The sequence below is a fragment of the Brachyhypopomus gauderio genome, chromosome 1, assembly GCF_052324685.1.
Source record: "Brachyhypopomus gauderio isolate BG-103 chromosome 1, BGAUD_0.2, whole genome shotgun sequence".
In the NCBI taxonomy this organism is placed as follows: domain Eukaryota; kingdom Metazoa; phylum Chordata; class Actinopteri; order Gymnotiformes; family Hypopomidae; genus Brachyhypopomus; species Brachyhypopomus gauderio.
The window spans coordinates 12715799-12742353 of NC_135211.1; the positions used below are offsets into that span (position 1 = coordinate 12715799).

General features: G+C 45.9%; 1 protein-coding gene across 1 annotated transcript; it reads left to right on the forward strand.

The window, feature by feature from the left end:
• Positions 1-63: 63 nt before the first annotated feature.
• On the forward strand, positions 64-26160 carry iqgap1 (IQ motif containing GTPase activating protein 1). The gene is made up of 37 exons (XM_076997426.1): positions 64-277; positions 2480-2582; positions 10664-10820; positions 10937-11014; positions 11386-11462; positions 12433-12500; positions 12975-13088; positions 13282-13460; positions 13551-13638; positions 13723-13886; positions 14043-14127; positions 14311-14474; positions 14568-14728; positions 15455-15579; positions 15669-15832; positions 18611-18701; positions 18813-18980; positions 19109-19251; positions 19356-19526; positions 19702-19785; positions 19910-19981; positions 20155-20224; positions 20417-20781; positions 20869-21032; positions 21132-21356; positions 21655-21795; positions 22054-22138; positions 22951-23183; positions 23305-23437; positions 23543-23645; positions 23733-23868; positions 23980-24067; positions 24179-24388; positions 24571-24737; positions 24883-25005; positions 25108-25216; positions 25407-26160. Exons 1-37 carry the CDS (start codon positions 232-234, stop codon positions 25518-25520), a joined length of 4968 nt encoding a protein of 1655 aa, XP_076853541.1. The 5' UTR covers positions 64-231; the 3' UTR covers positions 25521-26160.
• Positions 26161-26555: the final 395 nt, after the last annotated feature.

Genomic DNA, 26555 nt, shown 5'->3' on the forward strand with positions numbered 1-26555 from the left:
GGGTGTTTCCTGGAACGCATACTTCAGGATTTAGGAAGGTACACACCCATGACATCAGTGAGTTGAAAAGAAAAAAACTTTCGGAAGTTTCGGAGTCTTTACCGAGAAGAATCAAGGGGCCTCGAGTCGCCTTCCAAAGTTCAAGTATAAGGATTTTTAAAAACAAATCAAGTTACGCAACTTCACTGAAAATAACAAGGAACTGAGGATTTGTTCTAGTATCTTGAAAAAATGTCAACTTCTGATGAAACAGAAGGGCTGCGACCACGTTATGGGTGTAAGTATTAAAACCTTATCAGCTTGGCTATTTACCCACCTTGCCTCTTACTTAACCCAGAAAGCGCACAGATTTTCAGGTCAGCATGGTTGTAAACCCAGTAAACGCGGAGTGTGTGAAGACTCCTGCATGCAGTGACTGGCACCTTTTGGCTGGTTTCTTTTCTTGTTGCGTGTTGCTGGTGTGTAGCGAAGAATCAGCGTGGTTAAGGACTTCCGCATTTTCATAAGCAATAAGTTCGAATATTTTTTATCTGAAGTGTGCTCACCTTGCGAATTATTAACAGTCTCGGTTTGCAGTTGTTTCACTTTTGTTTGACAAATATTTAGTTATTTGTATCTGTGGTGAGCGTTAATTGACCGTCTTAACGTAGACAAACTTGAATCCAAACGGATACAAGCTGTCGAGATTGTTCAACCCTTGAAATCACCTGAAATCGTACAGCAGGTTGCAGTATCAAATGCTGTGTGGATGGGTTCTAAACCCAAGGTCGGTTTTGTGAGGTGCTGGTGTCTTCACTGATATCATAACTGGGTATGATTCATGGCAGTGAGCTCATGACTGCTCTATAGAGGGTGTATGAGTTAAGATCGCTCAGGTTATAACACCTGAGAGATTACAAAGCCGTCTTTATGTTCAGGTTCATTTCTAAAAGATAAGGAACCCTTTGATCTTGTTTATGATCCGCTCGATATACTAACGTGTATCACAATGTGTTTGTTTTTGGCAAGTTACAATGCAAATACAGACGGCAAGAGGCAAGATTTTTTAACTTTTTCCGGCCTTTAATATAGTAAGCGGTTATGAAGTGATGGCAAAGTGACACGTCTCTCTCTCTCTCTCTCTCTCTCTCTCAGACTGTACTTTTTAAACTTTAAATTAGCTATAAGTTTGTTATTGACACCAAAAAGTAGCAAAGTATATATGAAAGTGATTATTCATTATTTTTCCTTTTTTAGATAAAATGTGGCTCAGATAAGATGATGAATGAAATTGCTTTATAGTGCACCAAAGAAGCAGGTCCCCCACATGGAGGTGTTTTTTCTGTATTTCTGAATCATCCAGGCCTCTAGGTGTCAGTGTAAAGGCTGTTTCATGATGTGAAGCTGACTCACTGGAAAAATTACTTAATGCTCCTTTAATTTGTGGAGATACTTACGATTTTCATCATATATGATGTCAACCTGCAAAATGTAAATTGTTCTGACATATCTATTAAAATATGCCACATCCTCTGTTCACTGTCATGAAGGGCCTTCTAAACATGTATGCATTTTTGCAAAGTTAAATCAGATATTTGTGTAAATGACATATTATCCCTCAGCTGGAATGTGAAAAGCAGAGCAATGAATAGATATTTGTTGCCTTTCCACAGGACCTCAGACCCCTTAAATCATTTCAGTATGTTGAGCTTGAGGAAGCTGAAAACCAGGCAGGGCTGCCAAGTTGCGTAACATGTAGTTCATCAGTGCTAAAGGCAGCCTGGCTAGAACTAGCAATGAATATATCAGTTCATGGTGAAAGTGTTTACAGCTTGGAAAATCTGTAAAGCGAATGTCATTTGATTTAATGAGATAAATGGGGGGGGGGGGGGGGGGGTGTTGTCCACATTGAGCTGCTTACAGACTTTTAATGAAATGGCATCGGCGCCAGTCTTTACCCACATTCTTTACACCATTTGTCAGAAACACTGGGCGAACATTCACAGACCATTTTTTATAGCTCCTACTATTGTATCAGTTTGTTTAGTCCCATATGTTCTGTAGCCGTGGACTCTATTTGTTTACACCCCCCCCCCCCCCCCCCCCCCCCGCCTCGCACTGTTAAATATCTAACCACAGGAAGTGATCTGACATGCAGCTGCTGTTTGGTGGTGGACCGTTTTGGACGTGGCAGTAATGTTGACGAAGTAGCCAGATGGTTGTGTTACACACAGTGATGTTAATGTAGGCTTGACGTGTGTCATTTGCGTGTGTGCTGGGTTGCTAGTGGTCTGCCACTCAACGACATCCAGCCAAGAGGCATCCTGTGGTCAGAAACGTACTACCTAACTAAGCAGGGTTACACAAGGTTCCCCCCCCCCCCCGTCGAGGTGTTTGTAATGGATAAGCGGACACTACCTGTGGTGTGGGCTCTGGGCACCGTGTGGTCACCTCTCGCCATTTTCACACGTGTCTCATCCACGTTTCTCCTTCCCTGCAGCCGTCCTGGACGGCGTGGAGCGGCTCACGGCCGAGGAGATGGACGAGCGACGGCAGCAGAACATGGCCTACGAGTACCTGTGCCACCTGGAGGAGGCCAAACGGTAACATCTCCGCACCAAGCCCATGTGTTCGAATCCACAGCGTTTCAAGTTCACCTGTCTGTCAAAGCCCATAGCCCATGTTCTCCACGCCACAGTTCTGACCTGCTGCTGTTTAAAACGTGGAACTGTGACCACCAGTTGTTACCATAGCACACTGCTTTACTGCAGGCCATACAGAAGAAACACCAGGGCAGTACCCAGTTATTAATGAGTTTCTCTGTGTCTAGTTGTGCTTTTGTTTCTACACATTTAGATTTTTCCATGGTTCTTGAATCATGAATCATCTTTCCATTTTTTGATGGTTGTGTTCTATTACTGGTTTGCCAGAATCTGTGTACATACCCATAAGGAATGCAGATGGGGTTGGAGGAGATGTTGTCCCTGCTGTGTAACTGCAGTACACTATAGTTTGTGTATGAAATGAAAAGGCTGTGTTAACATTAGCCCATGCTATTAGTATTTTTTACTGGGTGACTTGATGCATCATAGACACTGCGTTGCTCAGCCTGTGCTGACACACACACACACACACACACACACACACACACACACACCTACCTTCCCGGGATGATGTGGAGACTGCAGATGGATGCAGAGGCTCTTGTGTGGAAAAGCTGTAGTGTGGCTGTGCACACTCATGTTCCACATACGTGATTTCTCCCTCACACACGTATGCACACACACACAGTCAGAGTGAACACAAGAGGAAGTGACTCAGTCTCTGTTGATTTTCAATATCTCTCTGTAGCCATAGAAACCTTGGTTGTCATAGAGACTGGTTCCGGTGTGTCTGTCTCTCTTCGTGTCTTCGTGTGTGTGAAGGAGATAAAAGTGCCTCTGTAATATCGCCTGTGTGATTTTAGGGTTACTTGATCCTGTATGGCTCAGGTTAAGGATTTAATTCACAATTCTTTAGTCCATTTCTTCAATTAGAAAGTTGTGACAATATAACCTAGTTAAACTTGAGGTTTTACTGTCTATGTAGCATTTCAAAATCACATTTCTATCAGCTTTAGTGTGGGCAGTAATCCATACTCTGTGTCTATGTCTATGTCTCCTCCATCTATGTCTCCTCCAACTGTCCCCCTCACCCCACCCCTCCGCCTGTGATTCTGCTGAAAGTCCAAGCGTCCCCGCGCTCTCGTGTGCCGCTGGTGAGGACGTGTCCCAGGAGGAGGCCTGTCGCCCGTTGTCGTTCTGTGTCTGGTCGGACTCTGGAATGCTAGTATGAGGAGAATTTCACCTGCAGGTGCTCTCTGGGAAAAGCGTGTGAGTGCGGCTTAATGCAAACCGTTGGCTTGGCGACAACAGCAACAACAACAGAGGGTTGCATCTTGCGCGGAGATGCACTGAGACGTCCGATTCTAAACGTCCGTTGGCAGCGTGCTGTATTTTCACGTAACTGCGTGATGCAAATCCGCCACTTGTATTATCAGGAATATTTCCATACACTGGCTTTTTGGAATGGAGAGCCATTCAAATGACAACTCCTCAAAGGAGTATCTAAATACTCCTCAAACAGGGCTTAGATATGCTGTTCAAATACAGGTTAGCATTATTAATAGAACACTTAAGGACTGCGCAGAGGGTGGACCTCAGGAAATGGTGGTTCACACTGTGTGACCACTAAAACCACTGATCCCAGTAGCTGCCTTTGCCTTTCCCATGTGTGTGTACTGGAGCTCTTCTCTCTGCGTTGTCTCATAAACGGCTCATTCTCACGGCCTAGTCCAGCTCTGGTGTTCTTTTGGACCGACCAGTTCTAGTAGTTTTGGAACTGCGGTAGTGCGTTCGAATCGGGTTTGTGGGGCGGGGTGCGTTTTTCATTCTATTCTGTTGAGAGTGCAGGCTTATTTTACTTCTGGAGTGTTGTCTGAACGTTTGATGACGTGCCCTTGGGCTGAACCAAGTTCGACAGCTAATGTGAGAAGCTCTTGCTTGATCCATGGAGACCACAACATCAAGTTTGCGGTCTCTCCTGTCAGGTTAAGGTTGCTTGTAGACCACAACATGTGGTGGGGACGTGTGTGGGGGTGTGCCACATGACATTAATGGCAGCTTTGCCTGCAGGTAGTGTGGAAGGGGAGAGAGGGCACAGGGTGTAATGGTAGGTGTAGAACATGTGCTGGTTAGCACTAATGGAGGTTTACTGCCTTGTGGGTTTTTTTGTTTTCTTACTTTACATTTTTTCCATCACTGCAGGCTTTTAGTGAATCATTATTGCTTCACTTGATTTATAATAATTATAATAATTGTTATTATTATTATTTTGCATGCTGGTGAGATTTGAGAGAGAAGCTTTGCTGATCCATAAACTATACTGTAATGTACCCTCATGAGTTGTATTTTGTAATTGTTTTCCAGAAATCGCACACCATACGCTGATATAAATGGATTAATAACTCTGATAATCTTTTGATTACCTTTCTGGGTCCAAAAATGAACTGCAGTTTGAATGAATGATGTTGGGTCTTCTCAGGGATGTACTAAAGCTTCAGAAATGAGAACTGAGCAGAAATGAGAACTGAGTATTGAGGATTGAGACAGTTCCCTTGCAGATCATCCAATGATGTCCCATAAAAGGAATTCCCCTGCTAATCTAAGCAATTTAGTAATATCATAAATACAGAAGGCGCTCAGTGTTGGACTAGCCTGACTTTCTCTTGAATGGCTTCTGTGTTGAGAACATGGCCCACCGATACTGTTATTGCAAGTCCAGTTTTGTGTAATTTCCTGTGGCTCTGCCTGCTAGGCTTGATGCCGGCCTGTGTGCTGAGCCCCACCTCTGCCTGAAGGGCTGAGGGGAGCCTGTGCACAGCTGTGCTCACTGTAATGCACAGTGCCCTTTTCCCCCCAGGTTTTGAATCGCAAGTCCACTTTTCACAAACTGTGTCATTTGTGTAAAACCCAGATTTGCGTTTTTAATGCTTTCCTAATGTCATTTTCCTGCACCTTCCATATTTTCCAACAAGGAATTTAGTATGACGTAGGTACGTTTGACCTGAAATGAGGCTGTTCTACGTTATTTGTTATGTTTGTGGTCTTTATAAAAGGCTGTTGAAGGATTAGATTGTACTTGTTTTGTTCTTGTTCATGAGAACACGTGAATGTTGGGGGAGAGAAAGGACTGTGTGGGAACCCTGAGGGGGGGGGGGGGGTTGCACTGTTTAAATAACACACTGAGGTGAAAATTAAGATCTACTCCCACACTTGACCTTCTGGTTCTCTCTTCTCTGATGAAAAAAGGTTTTTGGAGTCTGTGTAGGGGGAAAAATAGTTTTTGTGACGCACCAAATGCAAGGGTGTGGGCAACGGAGACGTTCTGTCAGCTGAGTCTGGAGGAACCGCGCTAGCCGTTTCCTTGGCGGGCTGCTACAGTATTGCACGTCTGCTGCCGAGCACGTATGCTGCGGAGCACGTGTGCCACTGCAGGCCGTCTTCTCTTCCCTGCTGCTCAGCCGTCTACTCACCTTGAAGGCTGGTGCTCGTGTGCGCAGGAAAGGCCACATGCTGTGTCTATGCCTCACTTCATCTCTCTCCCTCTCTCTCTCTCCTCTCTCTCTTTCTCTTCTTCCCTCCCTCCCTCTCTGTCTCTGTCTCTCTCTCTCTCTCTCTCTCTCTCTCTCTCTTCCTCCCCCTTGTTTTTTCCCTTCTCTTCCCACGGCTTGCAGCTTTTGGCAGCCGATGTGGCCCTTTCTCTGGCCCGCAGCCGGAGCCCCTCCCTGAGGAGGCGGGGTCAGCCACGTCGGGGCTCGGCTCGGCTGGGGGGCTGCCGTGTCTCCACGACCCTGCCCAACGTGTGAGCGTGGGGCTGTGAGCGAACACACTCCTCCATGGAGAACGAGCAGGAACTTGTGACCCCCCCCCCCCCCCCCCCCTCAGGTCACACCTGTATTAGCAATGCGAGAAGATCAGTTCAGTCCTAATACAAACACAATTTTAGCAGAATAGCGTGTGACTGTTACTTCTGCTGTTCTGTGTTCCTCTACCTTATTGCATCATGGACTGTGTGGTTTCATGAGTCATCATTAATCATTGGATGTTTGGTGAGGTTTACACTATACATCCCTAACAGAAACAAACGTTTCACACCCAACCTCGTGGAGAGAATCTTGTGCCACTGCTCAGAAGATTGAAGATATGAGGTGAAGAGTGTTGGAATGTAACGGGTGGAACAACCCAGTCCAATAATCCATGTGGAATCACTTCTCTCACTATCTCCGATTTACTTAATGGCTTCAAGAGAAATATCTATCTAGCAATATTAAAGTGTGTGTGAGTGTGTGTGTATTTTCCAATATAGTGGAGACATTTATTAGTTATATTTTACAGATGTCAATAAAACATTGTTTGAGATTAGCAGATATATAGCCTGTTCATACCAATATGTTGCAAAATTCAGCGTAAATGTTTTTGATAAAAAAAAATATTGGAATTATGCATACATTTAGTGTCATGTCGGACTTTCATCACGTGCCTCTTCTAGACCTAACCAGCAGCAACAGTAGTTCAGAATGTGGCAAAGTGGTGCTTGTTCTGTGGAGGAGATTTTAGTTTTGAGAAGGTAATGCAACTTGGAATGATGTATATGAAATGTGCTCCATTCTGGATTTATAGAAAGACATGGATGGATTATGTAAATCTTCTTGTAGGCCTGTAAGAAAATGATTTTTTGGGGGGCTAGTAACAGAGGTAATTAGTAACTGTGGTGATTTAGAGATAACACATGGGTCACAAACTATCCAATCAGATTCGGTCCTTGTCTGTCTTTCTTCAAGAGGCTGTACATATCGGGGATGCCTATGGAAAAATGCTCACAATCTGCAATATGCACGAATCGCTCGGTGCACATGTGTCAAACTCAACCTGTTTATTTGATGACCTTGGGGTGATTGCAGACCAGGATGGGAGACAGTTGGGCCATAACTATAGTCCTCATTCCACATACAGTGTTGTATACATTGCTGTGCATTATTGTCTTATAAACACACATTTTGGACATTTATGCTACTTACTCCAGGCTCTATACTTGTGAATTTCACAATTGCATGGAGACATTCACAGGTGTGTCTCCACAGAAGTGCAACATAAGTCTTCAATAGAACATTTGTAGTAGAGACCTTCATCGGTGGAATGCTTTAATCACGGGTTACATAACGCAAAGAAAATTTCCTTATTGGATGAAGATCAGCATTTAGTGACTTAGCTAGCGGGTGAGCTAGTTCTGGCAGGCTTATCTATGGTATGAAGAAAAACAAAAGTTTCCTGTGTAATCAGGTTTTGGATATAATTTCAGAAAATGACTTTCACTGAGAGCTCAAGTTTTCTATACAAAATTTAAATGGGATTTGGTTTTTTGGCCAGACATGATCTTCTTACTTTTTTTTTTTCCCTCATCTCTTGTTTTGTGCTAACTACAACTAGCAATATCATCAATGACTAAATTAGTTTTGTTAGTTAAAAGAAAGAACAATGACTACATTTGATGCATCTAGGATCAGCCAGTGAGAATCCAGACTTTCTGTAGCATTTTATTCCTGGTCCTATCTTAAGAACTTTGGCTTCACGAGCAAATACAGATGGTCTGGAAGAATGAAGCAGGACTGATAACGGGAGGCAAGAGCATTTTTCTGAACTCTGCCAAAGTGTGTGTGTGTGTGTGTGTGTGAGAGAGAGAGAGACCTAGTGTGAAAGAGGTGCAGTCTGGTGAAGGATCATTCAGGGATCACTGTGCTCCTGCCTCCCACCACTGGAGTTTCTCCATGTCATGCTCCGAAATGCTCTGGTCCTGCTTTTCTCTAGTACACACACACACACACACACACACACACACACACACACACTCTCGCTTGCTTTATCTCAGGACCGCTGCTGTCGGGGGTCATTTGAGGACACTCCATTCGTTCTGGCTTCAGTGTGGCAGGGCTGGATTACTGAGCAGGGAGGGGGGATAAAAGTTGAGGGGGGGGGAGGACTGAGGGAACAGGTGTGTCTTTCACCTCCACATTTCACTGTAGTCAGATAACACTCACCACAGATTTGCTTCTCCTCACAGTAGGGCACTTGGGTAAACATGACTAGGTGCAAGCGCATTATAATAGGCTAAAATCTGGGCTTCCTCCGCCCCGTCCCTCAGCGGGGTGGAGTTATCTGCAAGTGTGGCCTCTTGGTGTGTGCAACAAAATGACCGTTTGAGGTCTGCAAATGTGGAAAGCCCTTGCGGTGGAGAATTGCAGCCTGTGTCTCGTGTTTACATTTTGAAGACATCTACATCCTTCAGTCCTGCTCCGGAGTTCAGCTTGTAGTTCTAGCCCCTGCTTATTTGGAGCGTTGCCGAAGGAACTTTCTGTTTGTGGACTTTGCTTTCTGGGTGAGGTGATGAATTGGGAAAGATATCTCGTGTTTTTTCCTCTGCAGACAAGAATCCCTCTCCAGCCTCTTCCTATTAGAGTGACCTCTGAACCGTGTGGCTTATTGGCTTCCTGTCTCTAGAAAAGGAAGCCCGCCCGCTTGAATACAGTTCCACTGCTACCGTTCACACCCTCTCCTCCAGTTGTGTGACCATTCTACACAACACTGGCAATAGCAAAATATTTCTCAGGCCAGTTCAAGTTTTTTGACTCACGGCCCGTCTCCTTGTGGTCATACGTAATTATTGACACTCCCCAGCCCTGCTTACGGCAATGACTAATTTGTGGGTGTGTATTTGGAGTTGGTTGGTGTGTGTGCGTGTGTGCGTGTGTGTGTGTGTGTGTGTGTGTTACATGAGTACATAAACGGCCGGGCGTGTCTGTGTTAGCAGTGAAAGGGCGTTTGTGTGTCGTGGCGAGGAGCCCCAGACCACTGAGGCTGGCCTCTTTTCTGCCTCAGTCACGTCTGTCTCTGATTCACAGCGCTCACTCCTCCCCTCAGATCTCCCACGTCCTGTGTGGAGCACGGGACGTAATGCGGATGCAGGAGAGAAGGCTTCTCTCTCTTTCCCTGCACTTAGCTGTGCTCGTTGGCCGTCTGGGAGCGGTACACCGGCCAAACCCACCCCCGCCTGCCGTAGTGCCGCATCTGAACCGGAGCAGCTGTACACACACACACGAGCTTCAGTAACATTTGAGCTTGCAGCTCAAGAGAGGAGGAGCTCTTCCTTCCACAGAAGAAGGAGCCAGAATGCTTTACATTTCTAGAGACGGGGTGACATACCTTTCACCGCAGGTCACATCACGCTTGACGTAGCACACGCCTGAAAACAAAAACCATTTTAAGATGATAGTGTAACACAACCAACCACTCGGAGACACTGTACACCACCAACACTCGTGTGCCAGGCCAGTTCACATGCCGGTGAGATCTGTCTAGATATCTATACCTTGCCCTTATTCTGGTGGTTACATTCTATTCTATATGTCCATATTGTGGTGAATAAAATTCAAAGTATATGAGTGTTTGTTTTTCTTTTAACTGCGTGGAAGCATTCTGTGGCCCTTGTCATGTGCAGGCATTCGGGGAGTGTATTAAAATGCATGACTTGACTGGGTTGAAACATTTGGAAGAATTTCGAGAACTCCTCAAACATGTGAAGAGGCGGCTGCCATGTTGTTACCTTTTTGTCATGGAAACGGACAAGCTCTGCCAGTCGAGTCTCTAGATGAAGTGAAGCTAGGGTTCGCCGTCGTTTAGATATTCAGAATGTGACGTTGGCCCGTATGCCAAAGGCTAAGCGAGCTGACCAGTGTCTGTCCTGAGCTGATCAATGTCGGCCCTTGTGTGGCCATTTCTGTCTTGAGCTTTTGTGTCTGCATTCAAACGTCTCGGAGATCATCTTGGCGAGTCGCTGTCGCAGAAATCTTTAAAGGCCATGCCAAGAGTAACAAATATGCTAAGGTGATTTCACGGCCGTTACAAAACTGCACTTGAATTTGGCTTCCCCAGATGCATTCTTTTCAGTTTTCACGTTTTTAAGCCTTTTAGTGAACGATTTCGATGCTAGGCTAATAGTCTTTGGCTATCGGAGGCCTTATATGACTAAGGAGGGAGCCCCCCCCCCCCCACTTCCCCGTAGTAAATGGCCATGTCCTCCTGTGCCACAGCTGGATGGAGGCATGTTTGGATGAAGAGCTGCCCCCCACCACAGAGCTGGAGGAAGGCCTCCGCAACGGTGTCTACCTGGCCAAGCTCGGCAACTTCTTCGCCCCGCACATCGTCTCCCTGAAGAGAATTTACGACCGTGAGCAAACGCGCTACAAGGTGAGAGGGTCGACTCCCAGGACCCTGCTGATGCCTGCTACCTATAGCCAAAAAATAATAAAAGACAAGTAAGAGTTATAAAATTGTGGTGTTTTTTGTTTGTGTACTGCCTGTAGGCCACTGGTCTCCACTTCAGACACACAGACAATGTGATCCAGTGGTTGAACGCCATGGAGAATAAAGGCCTTCCTAAGGTGAGCGGTGCCAACAAGGTCTTCGCAGAGAGACAGGATATGCAGGCTTATAGTGACATTAACGTGTCAGTCATGGTTTTCCTGTGTGTATGTGAGGTTTGGTGCCTGTTTTGTGTCAAAGTCCTCCTCTTAGGCCTGCTTTGCCGTTCATTTAATAAACCACATTCAGGGTTTAGGTAGAGACATTGGTTGCAGTTCGGTGAACAAAAGCTGTCTCTCAGTGGGATGACTATTGCAGTCTGTAATAGTCCAGACATGCTATGGCTTGCCCAGAAGCTTTGCTAACTGTTGTGACAATAAGGAGGTCTGTAGAAACTCATCAAAGCGCCCCCTCACTCCACGTTCCTGCCCGTGTCTCCTCCCATCTTCAGATCTTCTACCCTGAGACCACAGACATCTACGACAGGAAGAACATGCCACGCTGCATCTACTGCATCCATGCGCTCAGGTAGGCCGCGCTACGGCTCCCCCCGGTGGCCAAACTCACCGCACCTCCACCTCATCCTGCCAGAGTCGAGCGGTAGTCGATGATCTACCAAACCCGAGCGCTGATGTACTTGTGTTTTACTGAGGTCATGCACACGCTAAAGTACTCACGGCCAACTGCTTTTTCCATGTAAAGTTAATGCATACCAAGTTCAGAATTAGAGACGTGAAGGTGTAAAGCTTTTCAAATCGAGTAATAATAATCTTTAGATAAATGAGTTACATTCCAAAACCCATTCTGTAGGATAATTCAATTAGATGAAAAAGTATTTAATGGTAGTTAAGTAAATGAATGAAAACACAAAACTTTATTATGAATGCTAAGTTATATACTAAAATCAAAAGTCCCAGAGGGCAGTGTGTGGGCAAGGATAGGCCAGTCTAAACAGATTAGTCTGGCTTTTGAAACACCTATGGACCTGGCATTCCTAATATTCACTGGAACATTTTTCCAGATGAGCGTGTGCTTAAGGCCCAAGTGCACGGTGAACCAGGGGAAATATCTGACATCTGTTTTGGAATTCAGGTCTAAGTGATGAGGAAACCTTTTGCACTTTTGGAGGTGTGTAGCAGCGCTGAGGGGTGGAGGATGGGGTATGTGGGTGTTCGTCTGCGTTCCTCTGTGGCTGCCTGGCGCCGAGTCCATAAATCTGGCCAGGATGCCACTCGGCGCAGGGGTGGGGGGTGGGGGGGGGCTGGGGTGAAAGGTCTGCGGGGTAAACCCCCCCACCACCATCCGCAGAGAGACCCAGTGATTGCTGGCACGGCTTTCTTTGGTTCTCAGCAGCTCCCTGTGGGGAGGAGGTGGAACATTTTTGCACAAACATGTTTATGAGGTAAACTCGGTGCTGTTTGGCTGAGGGCATTCCGGTTCTCTCAAAGCACATCTATACAACACACTCAGTTTTCACGCTTTTCTCGTTTCTTTGCAGCCTGTACTTGTTCAAGCTTGGCCTTGCCCCCCAGATCACAGACTTGTATGGCAAGGTTGACTTCACAGGTGAGTGGTCTGACCTTGGTTCAGGAGAAATGTGGTTCAATGACACTCTAAAGGGTGGTTTTTTTTTTTTGTTTTGTTTAAATATTCCATTACCAGTAGGAAAGTTCCAGAACTCTCTGGTTGGGAGCTGCCCCCAGTGTGGATACCATTAGCGATTGTAAGCACACTTCCTGCCATTCCGGCCGACACGCTCTGGCTGCCGAGGTCATGGCAGGAGGTTTATTGAACAGCCATGCTGAGAACAATGTCCAGGGCTTTCTTTCAGGGCCAGGAAAAAACACGAGATTGAAACGCTACCTGCTTAAAAACACATCCCTTTGCTAAAAATGCTGACATCACACCATGTACTGTAGAGAAGTGCTTTAAAGCCAAGCCATGTGCAAAGAAAGAACAGGTCCCCTAAATTGTAGCATTTTGGTTATCGCATTTAACTGCTGCGTTCAGTGCACGTCCTCCTAATCTCTTGTCTCTCAGAGGAGGAGATCAACAACATGAAGATCGAGCTGGAGAAGTACAACATTCAGATGCCGGCGTTCAGCAAGATCGGGGGGATCCTGGCCAACGAGCTGTCGGTGGACGAGGCAGCTTGTGAGGCCCTTCCACATCTTCTACCTTGAACTAGAATATCTCAGTATCCAATAATCAATCCATCCAGTCATCTTCATAGCCGAGCGTAATTATCTTGACAAATCACCGGCGTAAGCTTCTGCTGCAGTCCGCTGGAAGTTAACGATGTGGTCCTGAGGCCGGAGAGTCAGCACGTGTGTTTTTATCGACACAGTGCACGCCGCCGTGATCGCCATCAACGACGCCATCGACCACGGAGACCCGGCGGGCACGCTGACGGCCATGAGGAACCCCAACGCCATGCTGCTCAACCTAGACGAGAGCTCCGCCCAGAGCTACCAGAACACGCTGCACCAGGCCAAGGCGGAGAAAGTGGCCAACTCCCGAAAGAGGGTATACAGCTAGCGGCCCTGCTACGATCCGTGAACCGATCTCCACGTAGCAGGACCCGAGACGGACGCCTAATGTACCGTCTGTTTGCAGATTGGGGAGAACGTGGATGCGGAGAGGGACGTCTACGAGGAACTGCTCACTCACGCTGAAATCCAGGGCAACGTCAACAAAGTCAATGGTAGGTTCCCCATAAGTCTTCACGCGCAAAATCTTTGGAAATGTTAAACGGCCCCTGGCGAGAACATTGGGTCCTCCGTTGCAGTGTCCAGTGCCCTGGGTTCGGCGGAGAATGCCCTGTTGAGCGGAGACGAGAACCAGCTCTACGATGCCCTCTCCACGCCCGCTCTCGGCCTCCGCTCGCTGCAGGCGAAGAATAAGGGCTGGTACCTCAAACAGCTGGCAGCAGACCGAGAGGCCAAAGATCAGGTAACGGGAAGGAACCGAAGCTGGGGTGACTGCAGCTTCATAATCGACGTGGTTTCCCTTGAAGTGTGGACACGGATGAATTCTTATGTGCTTATTTATTCTTTATTTACAGATTGATTTGATCTCTGTGTTTAGTGGCTTGTTTTGTGTGCTCAGAATACTCCAGGAGAGCCCCTGAACAAAGAGGAACTACAGAGTGGGGTGGAGGCTGCAAACCACATCGCAGAAGGCTATTCAAAAAGTATGAACCATATAGTGTAAAATTCCTCAGCTGACGTGCCTTGTCACGGCTCTTTAAAACAAACCTTTGAAGAATTTCCTGTAATACTTTAGCCCATTAGCTTTGCGCAGAATGCTTTACTGCTTTGTGAACAGAGTATTGTGTGTGTGTGTGTGTGTGTGTGTGTGTGTGTGTGTGGCTCAGTGCTGCAGGCGGTGGACAGGATCAATGCGGCCATTAAGAGGGGCGTGGCCGAGGACACAGTGAAGGAGCTGATGAACCCTGACGCTCAGCTCCCTCAGGTGTACCCCAGCGCTGCTGACCTCTACCAGAGAGAGCTCTTCAGCCTGCAACAGCAAAGCCCTGAGGTCAGCACACACACATACACACACACACACACATGCGCGCCGCACATCAGGACAAACCCACCCGATGTGACTCGGTTGTGTCCCGCCGAGCAGGGCTCCCTCACGCACCCGGAGCTGCTGGTGGCGGTGGAGATGCTGTCGTCCGTGGTTGTGATCAACGAGGCCCTGGCTGTGGGCGACCGGGCCGCCGTGTGGAAGCAGCTGAGCAGCCCCGTCACGGGTCTCAGTAACGTGGAGGACGAGTTCGCTCAGAGGTGAGACACCGGGACGTGCGTCGTCCGATACCGGGGCCGGCCTGTGGTCTTTCCGTTTTGTCTCTGATTTATCTGAAGTGTCTTTAAGAAGGGAAGAGTACGATCACTTCACAATAATACTTTTTTCAGAGCGAATATTTGTAACGAATCACAAATTTAAAAGACGCTCACCAACGTCCAGCCTTGCGTCGCGGAAGTCTGAAGTCCTCTTTGATGAGGAGTGAAACTTAAGTCCCCATGTCTGCCCTGAACTTATTGTAGTTCTGTGGAATTATGTGGGCCTGACATTTAAGAAACAATTCACAACATTTCGTGCCATAACCCGTAACACAAATAAGGTAAAACGCTGTGCCGTCTATTTCCAACATGAATAGAACTTGTTGAGTCAGTAAGATAGAATGATACATGTAAGGTCATATGTTGGAGGCTTGATAACATTCCCAAGGATCACCAACCATAGAATAGCATGCCTCTATTCATATTCATATTATATTCACGCCTCTATATGTTAAACTGATCTGGGTCCCATTTCCCAAAACCAACGCAGCAGTAAGGTCATCTCAATGAGAGCGTGTCCCATGTAATAATCGCTCCACCATTTAAAGATCTTTTGTTTTCCAATACTTTCGGTATCTGTAACATCAGGAGGCGTATTGGTTGTGTGAGCTATTGGAGATGAATGAAAGGCTGCAGAATGCCACATGGCTGACGTGACCTCATGCGCAGGTACATGGACGAGCTTCTGCGTCTCAAGGCCGGAGCGACGGAAGAAGGGAACGAGTACCTGACCTGGAACGACATCCAGGCCTGCGTGGACCAAGTGAACGGCGCCGTCCAGGAGGAGCACGAGAGTGAGTCCGGGCCCGTCGGCTTCTTCTCCTCGCCAGGGGCCGTCCCGCCGCGGACGCTAACCTCCCTCCCGCTGCTTTGCCCACCGCAGGGATCGCCGCGATCGGCCTGATCAACGAGGCCCTGGACGAGGGCGACCCCAAGAAGACCCTGGAGGCTCTGCAGCACCCTGCGGCCAAGCTGACCGACGTGGATCCTCCGATCGCCCAGCACTACTTCGACAAGCTGCTGGAGGCGCGGAGGGAGAAAGCTCACGTACGTCCTCGCCGAAGCTCCGCCGTTCAGACCGCTCCGCCGTTCAGAGAGCTCCGCCCACTTCGCCATCGCACCAAGCACGCGCTCCGCTACACTCGCGGAAGCAGCTCAACACCACATCTGTTTAAGATGGAGTAATTGAGCAGAGACATGACCTCAGTATCTTGATTTTTTTTTTAAATAATTCTTTCAGTTCTTGAGTCACAATGGTTGGCAGCTTTTTGCTCTCTCTGTACGTTGCAGTTTGTATTATTCACAAACCAGTGAGTTTCAGTTAGATGACATCATTTCACACCACCTATTCATGTCTAGGTTAGAGTTATTTATGTCCACACCCCCCCCCTCTCATGTTCCTCTTCAATGCCCTTAAAGAAAACATCCTGGCTGTTCTATAATATTCTCTACTGACAGACTCGAGCACATCAGTTCATGCACAAAACAAACAAACTCCTTGGCCACAGAACTGTCCCTGGCTCATTTTCATAAGACAACCACCCTTTAAGAACGAATGTTTGCTAGGGAGGAGGGAACCTTTAATACTTGGTTTCACCCGAAGCTACCAAAGTCTCGCTTCTCTCAGTGAAACTAAAAAGAATCTAGGCATACTCGGGGCAAGCGGAAAGGGCTCACCCTGGGAGAGTGTGGCATTACTTAAATGCATTGAACTGGAGGATTAAGAGAATATCTTGGCTTGCAGGTGGAATGACTGGCTGTTAATCTTTCTCTTTAAAATATTTTCCATGGCCACGGACACATTTAGGTGGGGACTCTTTCCATGACTGGCTTTTTTTTTTTTTTTTGGTTGTCATTTTTGTTGTTATTGTAGCCTGCCATCATGCACACTTACATGGAAGTATTTCGCATTTGTGAAGATTTCCTGAAATCCAAGCTTTTAATTGCCATGCCCTTTTCAGAATCATGCGAGACTCAAAAACAGCTATGAAAACAATGTCTTCCTTCATGCGATGGTTTCACAACAGAAGGAAATAACGGGCCCGATGACTTTATCGCTGCCTTAAATGGGCAAAATGCTCGTGCTCCACGCTGGAGTAGTGTGTTGAGACTGTGTTTTTAGGTTCTGACCTCATTTTGAGTGGTGATTCCTTGGGGTAATGTTTATTTAGAACTCTACAGGTCTGGTTGTGACACAGGAAGTGGTTATATGAGGAAGTTCCTGGATCGTTTTTTTTTTTCTTCTTTTCTTCCTATTTATTTATTTATTTTACTTCTGCAGTGTCATGCGCTGTGCAGCTGAGGGTACGGAGGAGGTGTTGGAGCTTCACTCTGAGAATAGGTGCCAGACATTGGGTGATTGTTGTGTTATAAATTACCCAGCATTTTGAGAAAATTAGGAATGTCGCATGCATTCATTGCTTGGCTTTTCTTCAGTGCCAAGTCTCTGGCCATTGGAAATGCTGAATCAAATGCTTTGTTAAAACTGCAACGTACTTGAGCGATTCATGGCTTATGCTGCCAGATGTGTATTTATACAAGCCAGTCATAAAGTCATCTTATCTTCACATCGGTTAATGAGGACGTGTTAACTGTTGTTGGCTCATTAGCTTTGGAGTATAGTAAGTTCTTTAGATTTTTATCAAGCTGTGACAGGCCCTGGAGAGATAAATGTAGTCCTCACCATTTCACCACACCCTGTTTCACTTCCTCAATTGTGATTGGCAATCGCAAAAGTGCAACGTTGTTCGGTTGTTGGTTACACTCTGATGAGCAGTTTACATTTGCCTAAACCCATCTGTACAATAACTCTGCACGCCCCTCACAGTGCCTAGCTACTTTCATTCTTTGCACAAGTTCAATGTTGCTTATGCAGTGTTGCTTATTCTGTTGCAATGTCACAGAAGAAAATGTTTCCCTATTTGAACTGATTACCAGACCCAGAGGTTCACCCACAAACTCCACCACTTTGAGAGCAGAAGGGAGGGGCCACAAAGAGGAGCCTTGGCCAATTAGCAAAACGGTCTGCTCACTTTACTCCGGAAGCCATGCACTGCATGCAGGCTTTAGGCTGTGTTGGAGGAACAGCACCTCCTGGTGGTGGTGATGTGCCACAGCCAGACAGTTTTATCTCCACTAACATCAGAATATTTAGTCATTTCCTATTTATCGCTTTTTAACAATGCAATCATGAATTTATCTGATTTTGCTCACGCATTCCGTGTTGCTCAGTTTAGCGCAACCAGTCATGCAAGCCTTATGAGCGTTAATTTAATATTGGTTAAATATATACAGTCAGTAATTTGAAACATTGTAAGACCAGTTTGAGTACTTCTTTAATTAGACATATCCTGCTGATTTTTGTTGAAGGTAATCATGGCACGTATCATGACCGCATGATATTAACATACTTCTGGAGAGAATGAAAGTTTGCCCTCTAGTGCTCATTGTAAAGTAAGATCAAGTGGTATTATTAGTTTTCAGAGTGGTGTTTGTCTGCTGATAATGTGCAGTCACTTTTGAACATTTAACGTTTATGGTGTTTTCAATTTGCTGTTCATGCCAAGCTGAAAGGAAAAAAAAAAAACTCGAAATAAACCATATATTCTCTGTATTTCCCAATTATAGTGGGCCCTCCAACCAAACCTCGCTTGGTTCTGAGTAGTCCTACAGACCTGGTGTCTGTTTCCCACCAAGTCTTTAGGTTTAGAGGCATAAAGCAATTTGAAGTTGACAAGGATAAATAGATTAGCTGCCTTTTATGTCAGTTCAGTGGTTTCTTAACTGATATTTTAACTTCAACTCGGTGTGGTTCTGTTGGTTTAGGAGACCCAAGACCCATTAGCTGTGCTCTGGTTGGATGAGATCCAGGACTCCATCATCAAAGCCAATAAAGATACAGAGGAGGCCTTACAGTGTAAGAATGCATTCAACCGAGCAACCGGGTTACACAGACGTTGCTAACGTTGGTGTCATTGGCATTAGCATTGACGTGAGAGGATGCCAATGTTCTGCTGTGCCTCTGCAGTCTCTCAGGCCATCCAGGGCATTAACGAGGCCGTGGATAGTGGGGATTCAGCAAGGACGCTGGGCGCCCTGAGGGCACCTGGTGCCAGCCTGTATGGCGTGACCCCGGAGTGTGCCCAGACCTACCAGGAAGAACTGGCCAAGGTCAAGGACGCCAAGAAGAAGGAAGGTAAGAGTGAATGTGTGCTTGATTTTGTAATTTCCCAAGCCATTGGTGTTCCATTACAGGATGCGTGTATTCTTTTAAAGGTTAAAGCGAATTATGGTGCGCAGTATTCAAATGGCTGTGTTCCCCAGGTGATAATGGCAGTGACTGGATGAAGCATTGGGTGAAAGGAGGCCATAACTACTATTTCAACCTGAGTACCAGAGAAGGAACCTGGGAGGAACCTCCTGACTTTGTGCAGAACAACACACAACTGAACAAGGATGAAATCCAGGTGTGGCTATGACCAGCTAACCAGGTGTTTCTGACGAGTGATAAAAAGGTATGAGAAATGGTTCTGGTCAAAAATAATTAGCGTTGCTGTCTCTTCTCGGCTAGTCTTCTGTCTCCGGAGTGACCGCCGCCTACACCCGGGAGCAACTGTGGCTGGCCAATGAGAGCCTTATAGCCAAGCTGCAAGCACGTTGCCGTGGTTTCCTAGTGAGGCGGGGTATGAAAGACCGTCTTGACTATCTGAAATCCCAGGACCCAGCCATCCAGTGCATTCAGGTGGGTCTCTCTGCTGCTGTAATCTGCCGACTTCAATATAGCTGCATATGCTGGAATAAAGCGTCTGAAAGTACATTAGGGGCCTTACTCTTGCAAATGGCTCCTAGGCATGTAAAAAAATATATATACAAAAAGCTCCTTTGTCGTTGTTTTCCACTCTTGATGTTATCTGCAGGCCCACTGGAAGGGTTTCAAAGAAAGAAAGGCATTCACTCAAAGGAAGCAGTACTTGAAGGATCACAGCGAAGATGCTATCAAGGTATCACTATGCATAACAAGTAATCCTGGAGTTCTGAAGGAGACGAAATGCACTGTAGAATCATTGTGTTGAAGCGGAGTAAGTGACTTCACTGTTTGTGTTGATGCCTTTATTGTCTCCTCAGATCCAGTCAATGGTTCGGATGCAGCAGGCTCGCAAAAAGTACAGAGATCGCCTACAATACTTCAAAGACCATGTGAGTAACACTTTCCTTAGCATCGGCATAATTAGAATGGTTCATAACAAGAAGCGTCATATATTTAATCTATATCCAGACAGCTGATTCTTTTCTTGTGTATTTGTTTAGTGTTGGTTGCTTTGCCTTTCCATAGTGACTTGTACATTTAATATTTTCTTTTGAATTCCCAGATTAATGATGTGGTGAAAATTCAGGCCTTCATCCGAGCCAACAAAGCGAGGGACGACTACAAGACACTCAGTAAGCGTGTTTAGCGTACATCTTCTGAAGCTTGTGTAATTTCTCCACTCATCATACCTTGAGTATTTTTTGAGATTAAATCCAAAACTACAGCCTGGATTACAATTGTTTTCCAACCTAAAAAATGCCAAAAAAATAATAAAAATCAGCCCTTCATCAAAAATTTTCTCTGTTTGTGGTCCTCCCATGCAGTCAATGCGGACGACCCTCCGATGGCGGTTGTGCGTAAGTTTGTGCACCTGCTGGACCACAGCGACCAGGATTTCCAGGAGGAGCTGGAGCTGATGCACCTGCGTGAGGAGGTGATCACCAACATCCGCTCCAACCAGCAGCTGGAGAACGACCTCAACCTGATGGACATCAAGATCGGCCTGCTGGTGAAAAACAAGATCACGCTGCAGGAGGTGGTGTCCCACAGCAAGAAGCTCACCAAGAAGAACAAAGGAGAACTCTCCAACCTCATGATGATGAACAAACACAAGGGAGGCCTGAAGGCTCTTAGCAAGGAGAAACGAGAGAAACTCGAGGCTTACCAGTACCTCTTCTACCTGCTGCAGGTACGACACACCTCTTCCACATACTGCCATTTCAACGGCAGGTGGAAACTGGGTCCAAAGCTCACATTTTTTTTCGTTCTTCCACAGACCAATCCCACCTACCTGGCGAAGCTGATCTTCCAGATGCCCCAGAACAAGTCCACGAAGTTCATGGACTCTGTCATTTTCACGTTATACAACTATGCCTCCAACCAGCGTGAAGAATACTTGCTTCTCAATCTCTTCAAAACGGCACTGCAGGAGGAAATTAAGTACGAGACGTGTATCCATGTCACATCTTCAGTAAAATGTCGTCGTTTGGCTTAGTTTCATAGTTGAGCAGTTAGATGAATCCATGCCTGTTTGAACAGATCGAAAGTGGACCAGATCCAGGAGATTGTGACTGGGAATCCCACCGTCATCAAGATGGTGGTGAGCTTTCACAGAGGAGCTCGGGGTCAGAACGCCCTGAGACAGATCCTCGCTCCTGTAGTCAAGGAAATCATGGACGACAAGACGCTAAACATCAAAACCGATCCGGTGGATATTTACAAGAGTTGGGTGAATCAGATGGAGTCTCAGACAGGAGAGGCCAGGTTGGAGCCATTACACTATATCTCTAGACACGTTGATAATGGTGAATAGTATGAGATTTGAGTCCTGTTTTAAGTGTTCTCATAACTACCATTTGAGTTCTCTTTGTTTAAATGTTAAAAACAAAGTTAAAATGACGTGCAAATAGCAACTAAAACCACATTCACTGGCATCGGCTGTAGAATCACATGCCATAGAAATGCACTTGTAGACTCCATAGGTTAACTGCAAGTTAAAACATGGAGATGGATGGATTACACTGCTTTAAAATAAAGTCTGCTCCGTTTCTGTCCTGTCCAGCAAACTGCCTTACGACGTCACCCCAGAGCAAGCCATGAGTCACGAGGAGGTCCGCACGCGTCTGGAGGCTTCCATCAAGAACATGCGGAACGTCACGGACAAGTTCCTGTCGGCCATTGTAGTTTCTGTCGACACAATTCCGTGGGTATCCAGCTCTCGAGTGTCTCTTGTGTCTCTCGACCCTTTGTGTGAACTCCATCTAGACCACATATGCATTTTCGTCCCTCACCTGCCATTAAATCACCCTGTTCTGTACAAAAGCAACTTCTGACATGTTTGCATTTGAATATTCAAATGCCGGCCCTTTACATGACCGGTTTCTTTGTGCACGCTCTATGCGGAAGCCAGTGTGTTATTGACTGCCTGTCAGTGATGGAGTCCCGCTGCCTTCATCTACAGGTATGGGATGCGCTTCATTGCCAAGGTGCTGAAGGACACCCTTCATGAAAAGTTCCCTGATGCCACAGAGGATGAGCTTTTGAAGGTTTGTGGTCACAGACCTCCATCAACACAGACCAGGCCTTCTCTCTGCTTATGCTGAACCATTGATTAGTGCACATTTTTGTATAAATAAAAGTAACTATGTGTTGCGAGCTTGTATTTTCCTGATGTTTCTTCATGTAAAAACACAGCCAGAAACCGATTGATCTTCCTTTTGCTTGCACAGAGGCCTTGAACTTTGCTATCTTTCTATGTACAAATGTGGTTTGAATTGCACTGAATCACATTGTAGACAGGCAATTGGCCTTTGGAATTTGTTAGTTAATCTTGCTTTATTTAGTATTTAGAAAACCTAATCTATTTCAGATCAGCTGTAGTGTTCCTGTCTCCTCACTAAGCTGAAGGCTGTCTCTATCTCTGACCCCGCCCCCTCTCTCACTCTGACCCCGCCCCCTCTGTCACTTGCTTGCGTTTTTTGCTCTTTATGCCCCCCTCACTCCCTCCTCCTGCCTTTATGTGACCTTTTCTTTCCCTCTCACTCCAAACTCCATCAAGCTGACTTCTTTGCACTTGCCTTCACTGCTCTCTGGAGGCCTCTGCTCCTCCATGTCAGCCCATACAAGGTGAGCCGCCACTCCTCACACACACACACACACACGCGCACCCCTGCAGTCTCGCTTTCATTCTTCCTGTTCCGTTTTCCTTTCCTGGCCTCCTGAACTGTAGGAACTCCCACTTATTAGGAAAGGAAAACAATTCAACATCCTCGCCTTGAGCTCGCTTATGTGAAATCTCCAGCCTCTGTTAGTCAGTCCATTTATCTGTGAGGTGGTGATGGCGTTATTGTCTTTTCAGATCATTGGAAACCTACTGTATTATCGCTACATGAATCCGGCCATTGTGGCCCCAGATGCCTTTGACATCATCGACATGTCAGCAGGGGGTCAACTGACCACAGATCAGCGGCGGAACCTGGGTTCAATCGCTAAAATGCTGCAGCACGCCGCTTCCAACAAGATGTTCCTTGGAGACAACGCCCATCTAAACCCAATCAATGAGTACCTTACCAACTCCTATCAGAAATTTAGGTAGATGTTTCAAATACCCTCCTACTCTTCCCAGACTTTACACCACATTCTTATTGTTCTCATATTGCTGTACGTCCATGGAAGCTTGCCTCTATATTCACTTACTCATTTTTACCGCCAGACGGTTTTTCTTGGCAGCATGTGATGTGCCGTCGCTAGAGGACAAGTTCAACGTTGACCAGTACTCTGACCTGGTCACTGTGAGCAAGCCAGTTATCTACATCTCCATCGGCGAGATCATCAATACTCACACGGTCCGTATCTATCCCCACCGAGGTGGTCTCGTCCGCTTGTTACCAGCGTGATGTTTTCATGACTTAATGAGTATTATCTCCCCCACCTTTCCCTATACCTTGCAGCTTTTACTGGATCACCAGGATGCTATAGCTCCTGAGCACAACGACCCGCTTCATGAGCTGCTAGAGGATTTGGGAGAAGTGCCTACCATAGAGTCTCTGATAGGTGAGTCACTGGAGACAGCTTGTGAGGACGGCGTATAAATGGTGCGTACGGTAGCCAGGATGAGCTGCTACAATGCTGTACTTGCAGGTGAGAGCCCACTGCCTGCTGATGACCCCAGTAAGGAAATGATGGGGAAGACCGAGGTCTCCCTCACCCTTACCAACAAGTTTGACGTCCCCGGGGAAGCCAACGCTGAAATGGATGCCAAGAGTCTCCTCCTAAAGTAAATAAAAGTTTTTCCTCTCTAGCTCGAGTGAATCTAACAGCATTACGGAACATTGTTTTCATACTGTTTGGGGAGTAGATTAATGCTGTAGAACAATCTACCTTTCAGCACCAAGAGACTCATTGTGGACGTGATCCGGTTCCAACCTGGAGAAACGCTCTCCGAAATCCTAGAATCGTCTTCAACACCAGAACAGGTGAACAGCAGGAGGGAACTTGCCGGTGTGGAGTGAGGAAAAAGCCCATTTGTTCAACAGTGCCATTGCGTGTGCCCTTTACTGACTCCCCCATTCATTTATGTCCTTCAGGAGGCAGAGTACCAGCGGGCCATGCAGAGGCGAGCCCAACGCGACGCCAAGACCCCCGAGAAGATGAAGCAGGCCAAGCCGGTGGTGGATGACAGCCTCACTCTACAGGGCAAGAAGGAGAAGATCAAGAGCAACCTGCAGAGGCTGGCAGAGTTGGGCAAAGTCCACCCAGAAAACAGATACCAGGATCTCATTAATGACATCTCCAAGGTAACCCTAAATTATTTCACAAATCAGTGAACATGAATGATGAAATATAGATGGATGTGAAAGATTTGCTCTACCAGATTTAGCAGAAATTGAAGCGGTGCAGTGTCCGTATTGCGTCTGTAATATAACCTCACACACTGGCTGTGTCGGCGTGCTCATCTGCAAATGTCTTATTTGTACAGGACATCAGAAACCAGAGGAGGTATCGGCAGCGAAGGAAGGCGGAGCTTGTGAAGCTTCAGCAGACCAACGCGGCCCTCAACTCTAAGACCAGCTTCTACAATGTGCAGATAGACTACTACAACCAGTACATCAAGACCTGCATGGACAATCTAGCCAGCAAGGGCAAGTGAGTAGGATATCCATCTGTGGGGCCCTCCGCAATGCAGTCTTTACAGTTGCAGTCTGAATGTAGGCTCAGGAGGGTGTGATTCTTCATCCTCATAGCTGCTGCATGTTGTGATGTGTATGTATATATTTTTTCCACTGCACAGGGTATCGAAGAAGCCTGGAGACCACAAGGCCAAAAAGAGCAAGCAGGTGTCCCAGAAATACACTGCTGCACGGCTGCATGAGAAGGGAGTCCTCATCGGCATCGATGACCTACAGGCAAATCAGTGAGTTTGGTGTACATGTTTTTGGTAATTAAAGATTGCAGAACAAAAACAATACCTGAGGATGTTTTCTGATATGTGACATTTTCCCCCAATATTTCACAGGTATAAGAATGTAATTTTTGAGATCTCTCCATCTGAGGCTGTGGGAGTGTTTGACATAAAGGCCAAGCTTATGGGAGTCCATTTGGAGACGTTAATGTTAGAATACCAGGTAAAAGTTGGTTGATCTCTCTCACCATTTGCTGTACCTTACCTAATATATCTGCGTCGCAACACTCGCATGCTGTTATTCTCTGCTAATTTCATAACTCCATTACACCATATTTGCTTGTGTTTTATTATAAAGCTCATCATTTGCACTGCAGAATTTAAAATGCACTTGTGGTTTTTTTCAATTACAGGATCTTCTGCAGTTACAGTACGAGGGCGTGGCAGTCATGAAGCTCTTCGACCGAGCCACAGTTAACGTCAACCTGCTCATTTTCTTGCTTAATAAGAAATTTTATGGCAAGTAGAGACTCTGGGCTTTACAGACTGTTGCATACCAAGATATGCCCACACCACATGATGTCGGTCCCCTGCAGTCCTGTTACCATTCCTGCACTACTTGGGGCGTACTGTTTGGGCCTCCACCTCAGTATTTCCCTTCATGTACATTTATAAGGGCACCATATAAGTCTCGTGTTTCCGTAACTGTTTTTAATTGTGATTTGTTCCAAATTGGTTAATGGTAAAAATGTATCTGCATTCATTAGCTTTGCACTCTTGCAAACTGTGCTTGCATGAGCTTTAAATACTATGTATATGTAAAGAAAATGTGTTTGTTGTTTTTTTGCCTTTAAATTGTATGCTTTAGGAAACCAGAACGTGCTTGTCCGTGTACTTAATCGTATAGGAAGTGTGCAAAAGTATAATTAAACATCCTCACCCATCAAATGTCCAAATACATATAGGAGGGATCTTGACACCGATGAAATCCAAGTTGTAATATCTTGTCACAATTGATAAATTATTGGGAAAAACTTTATATTTCCCTCTCAGCTCTTGAATACTGTATGCTGGATGGATTTTAAGTCTCATTTCTGAGCTGTTATTCATTTATGCTTTGTCTCTTTCACTTTTTGCATTGTGATGAATAAACTGGTATGAATGATGTGCTCTTTCCATTTTAACAGGGCTCTTAAATTCCTGCTGCTGTATGATGTCTAAGAGCAAACAAGGCCTTCATGTGGCCCAGTACTAGGTTTTGAATTCAACATGCAATTGTTGGGAATAGAAGGGAAGCATAAACAAAACAAAAAAAAACAAATCGACTTGGGTTTTCTTACACAAATGTATATTGGTCACATGTTATGGCCTCAGATTACTCATACATTTGATATGTGCCCTTCAATACTAATCAAAATCAGCAGTTTTTCACTAATGTTTTCTGTAATTTGCCATGTAGTATATACAGTATATAGTGTGTTTGATGCCCACATTCAGGTGTAAAAAATTAATTGTTTAAAGTTACCTACAGGTGTGTTGCTGTTTTGCCAAAGAATATTTGG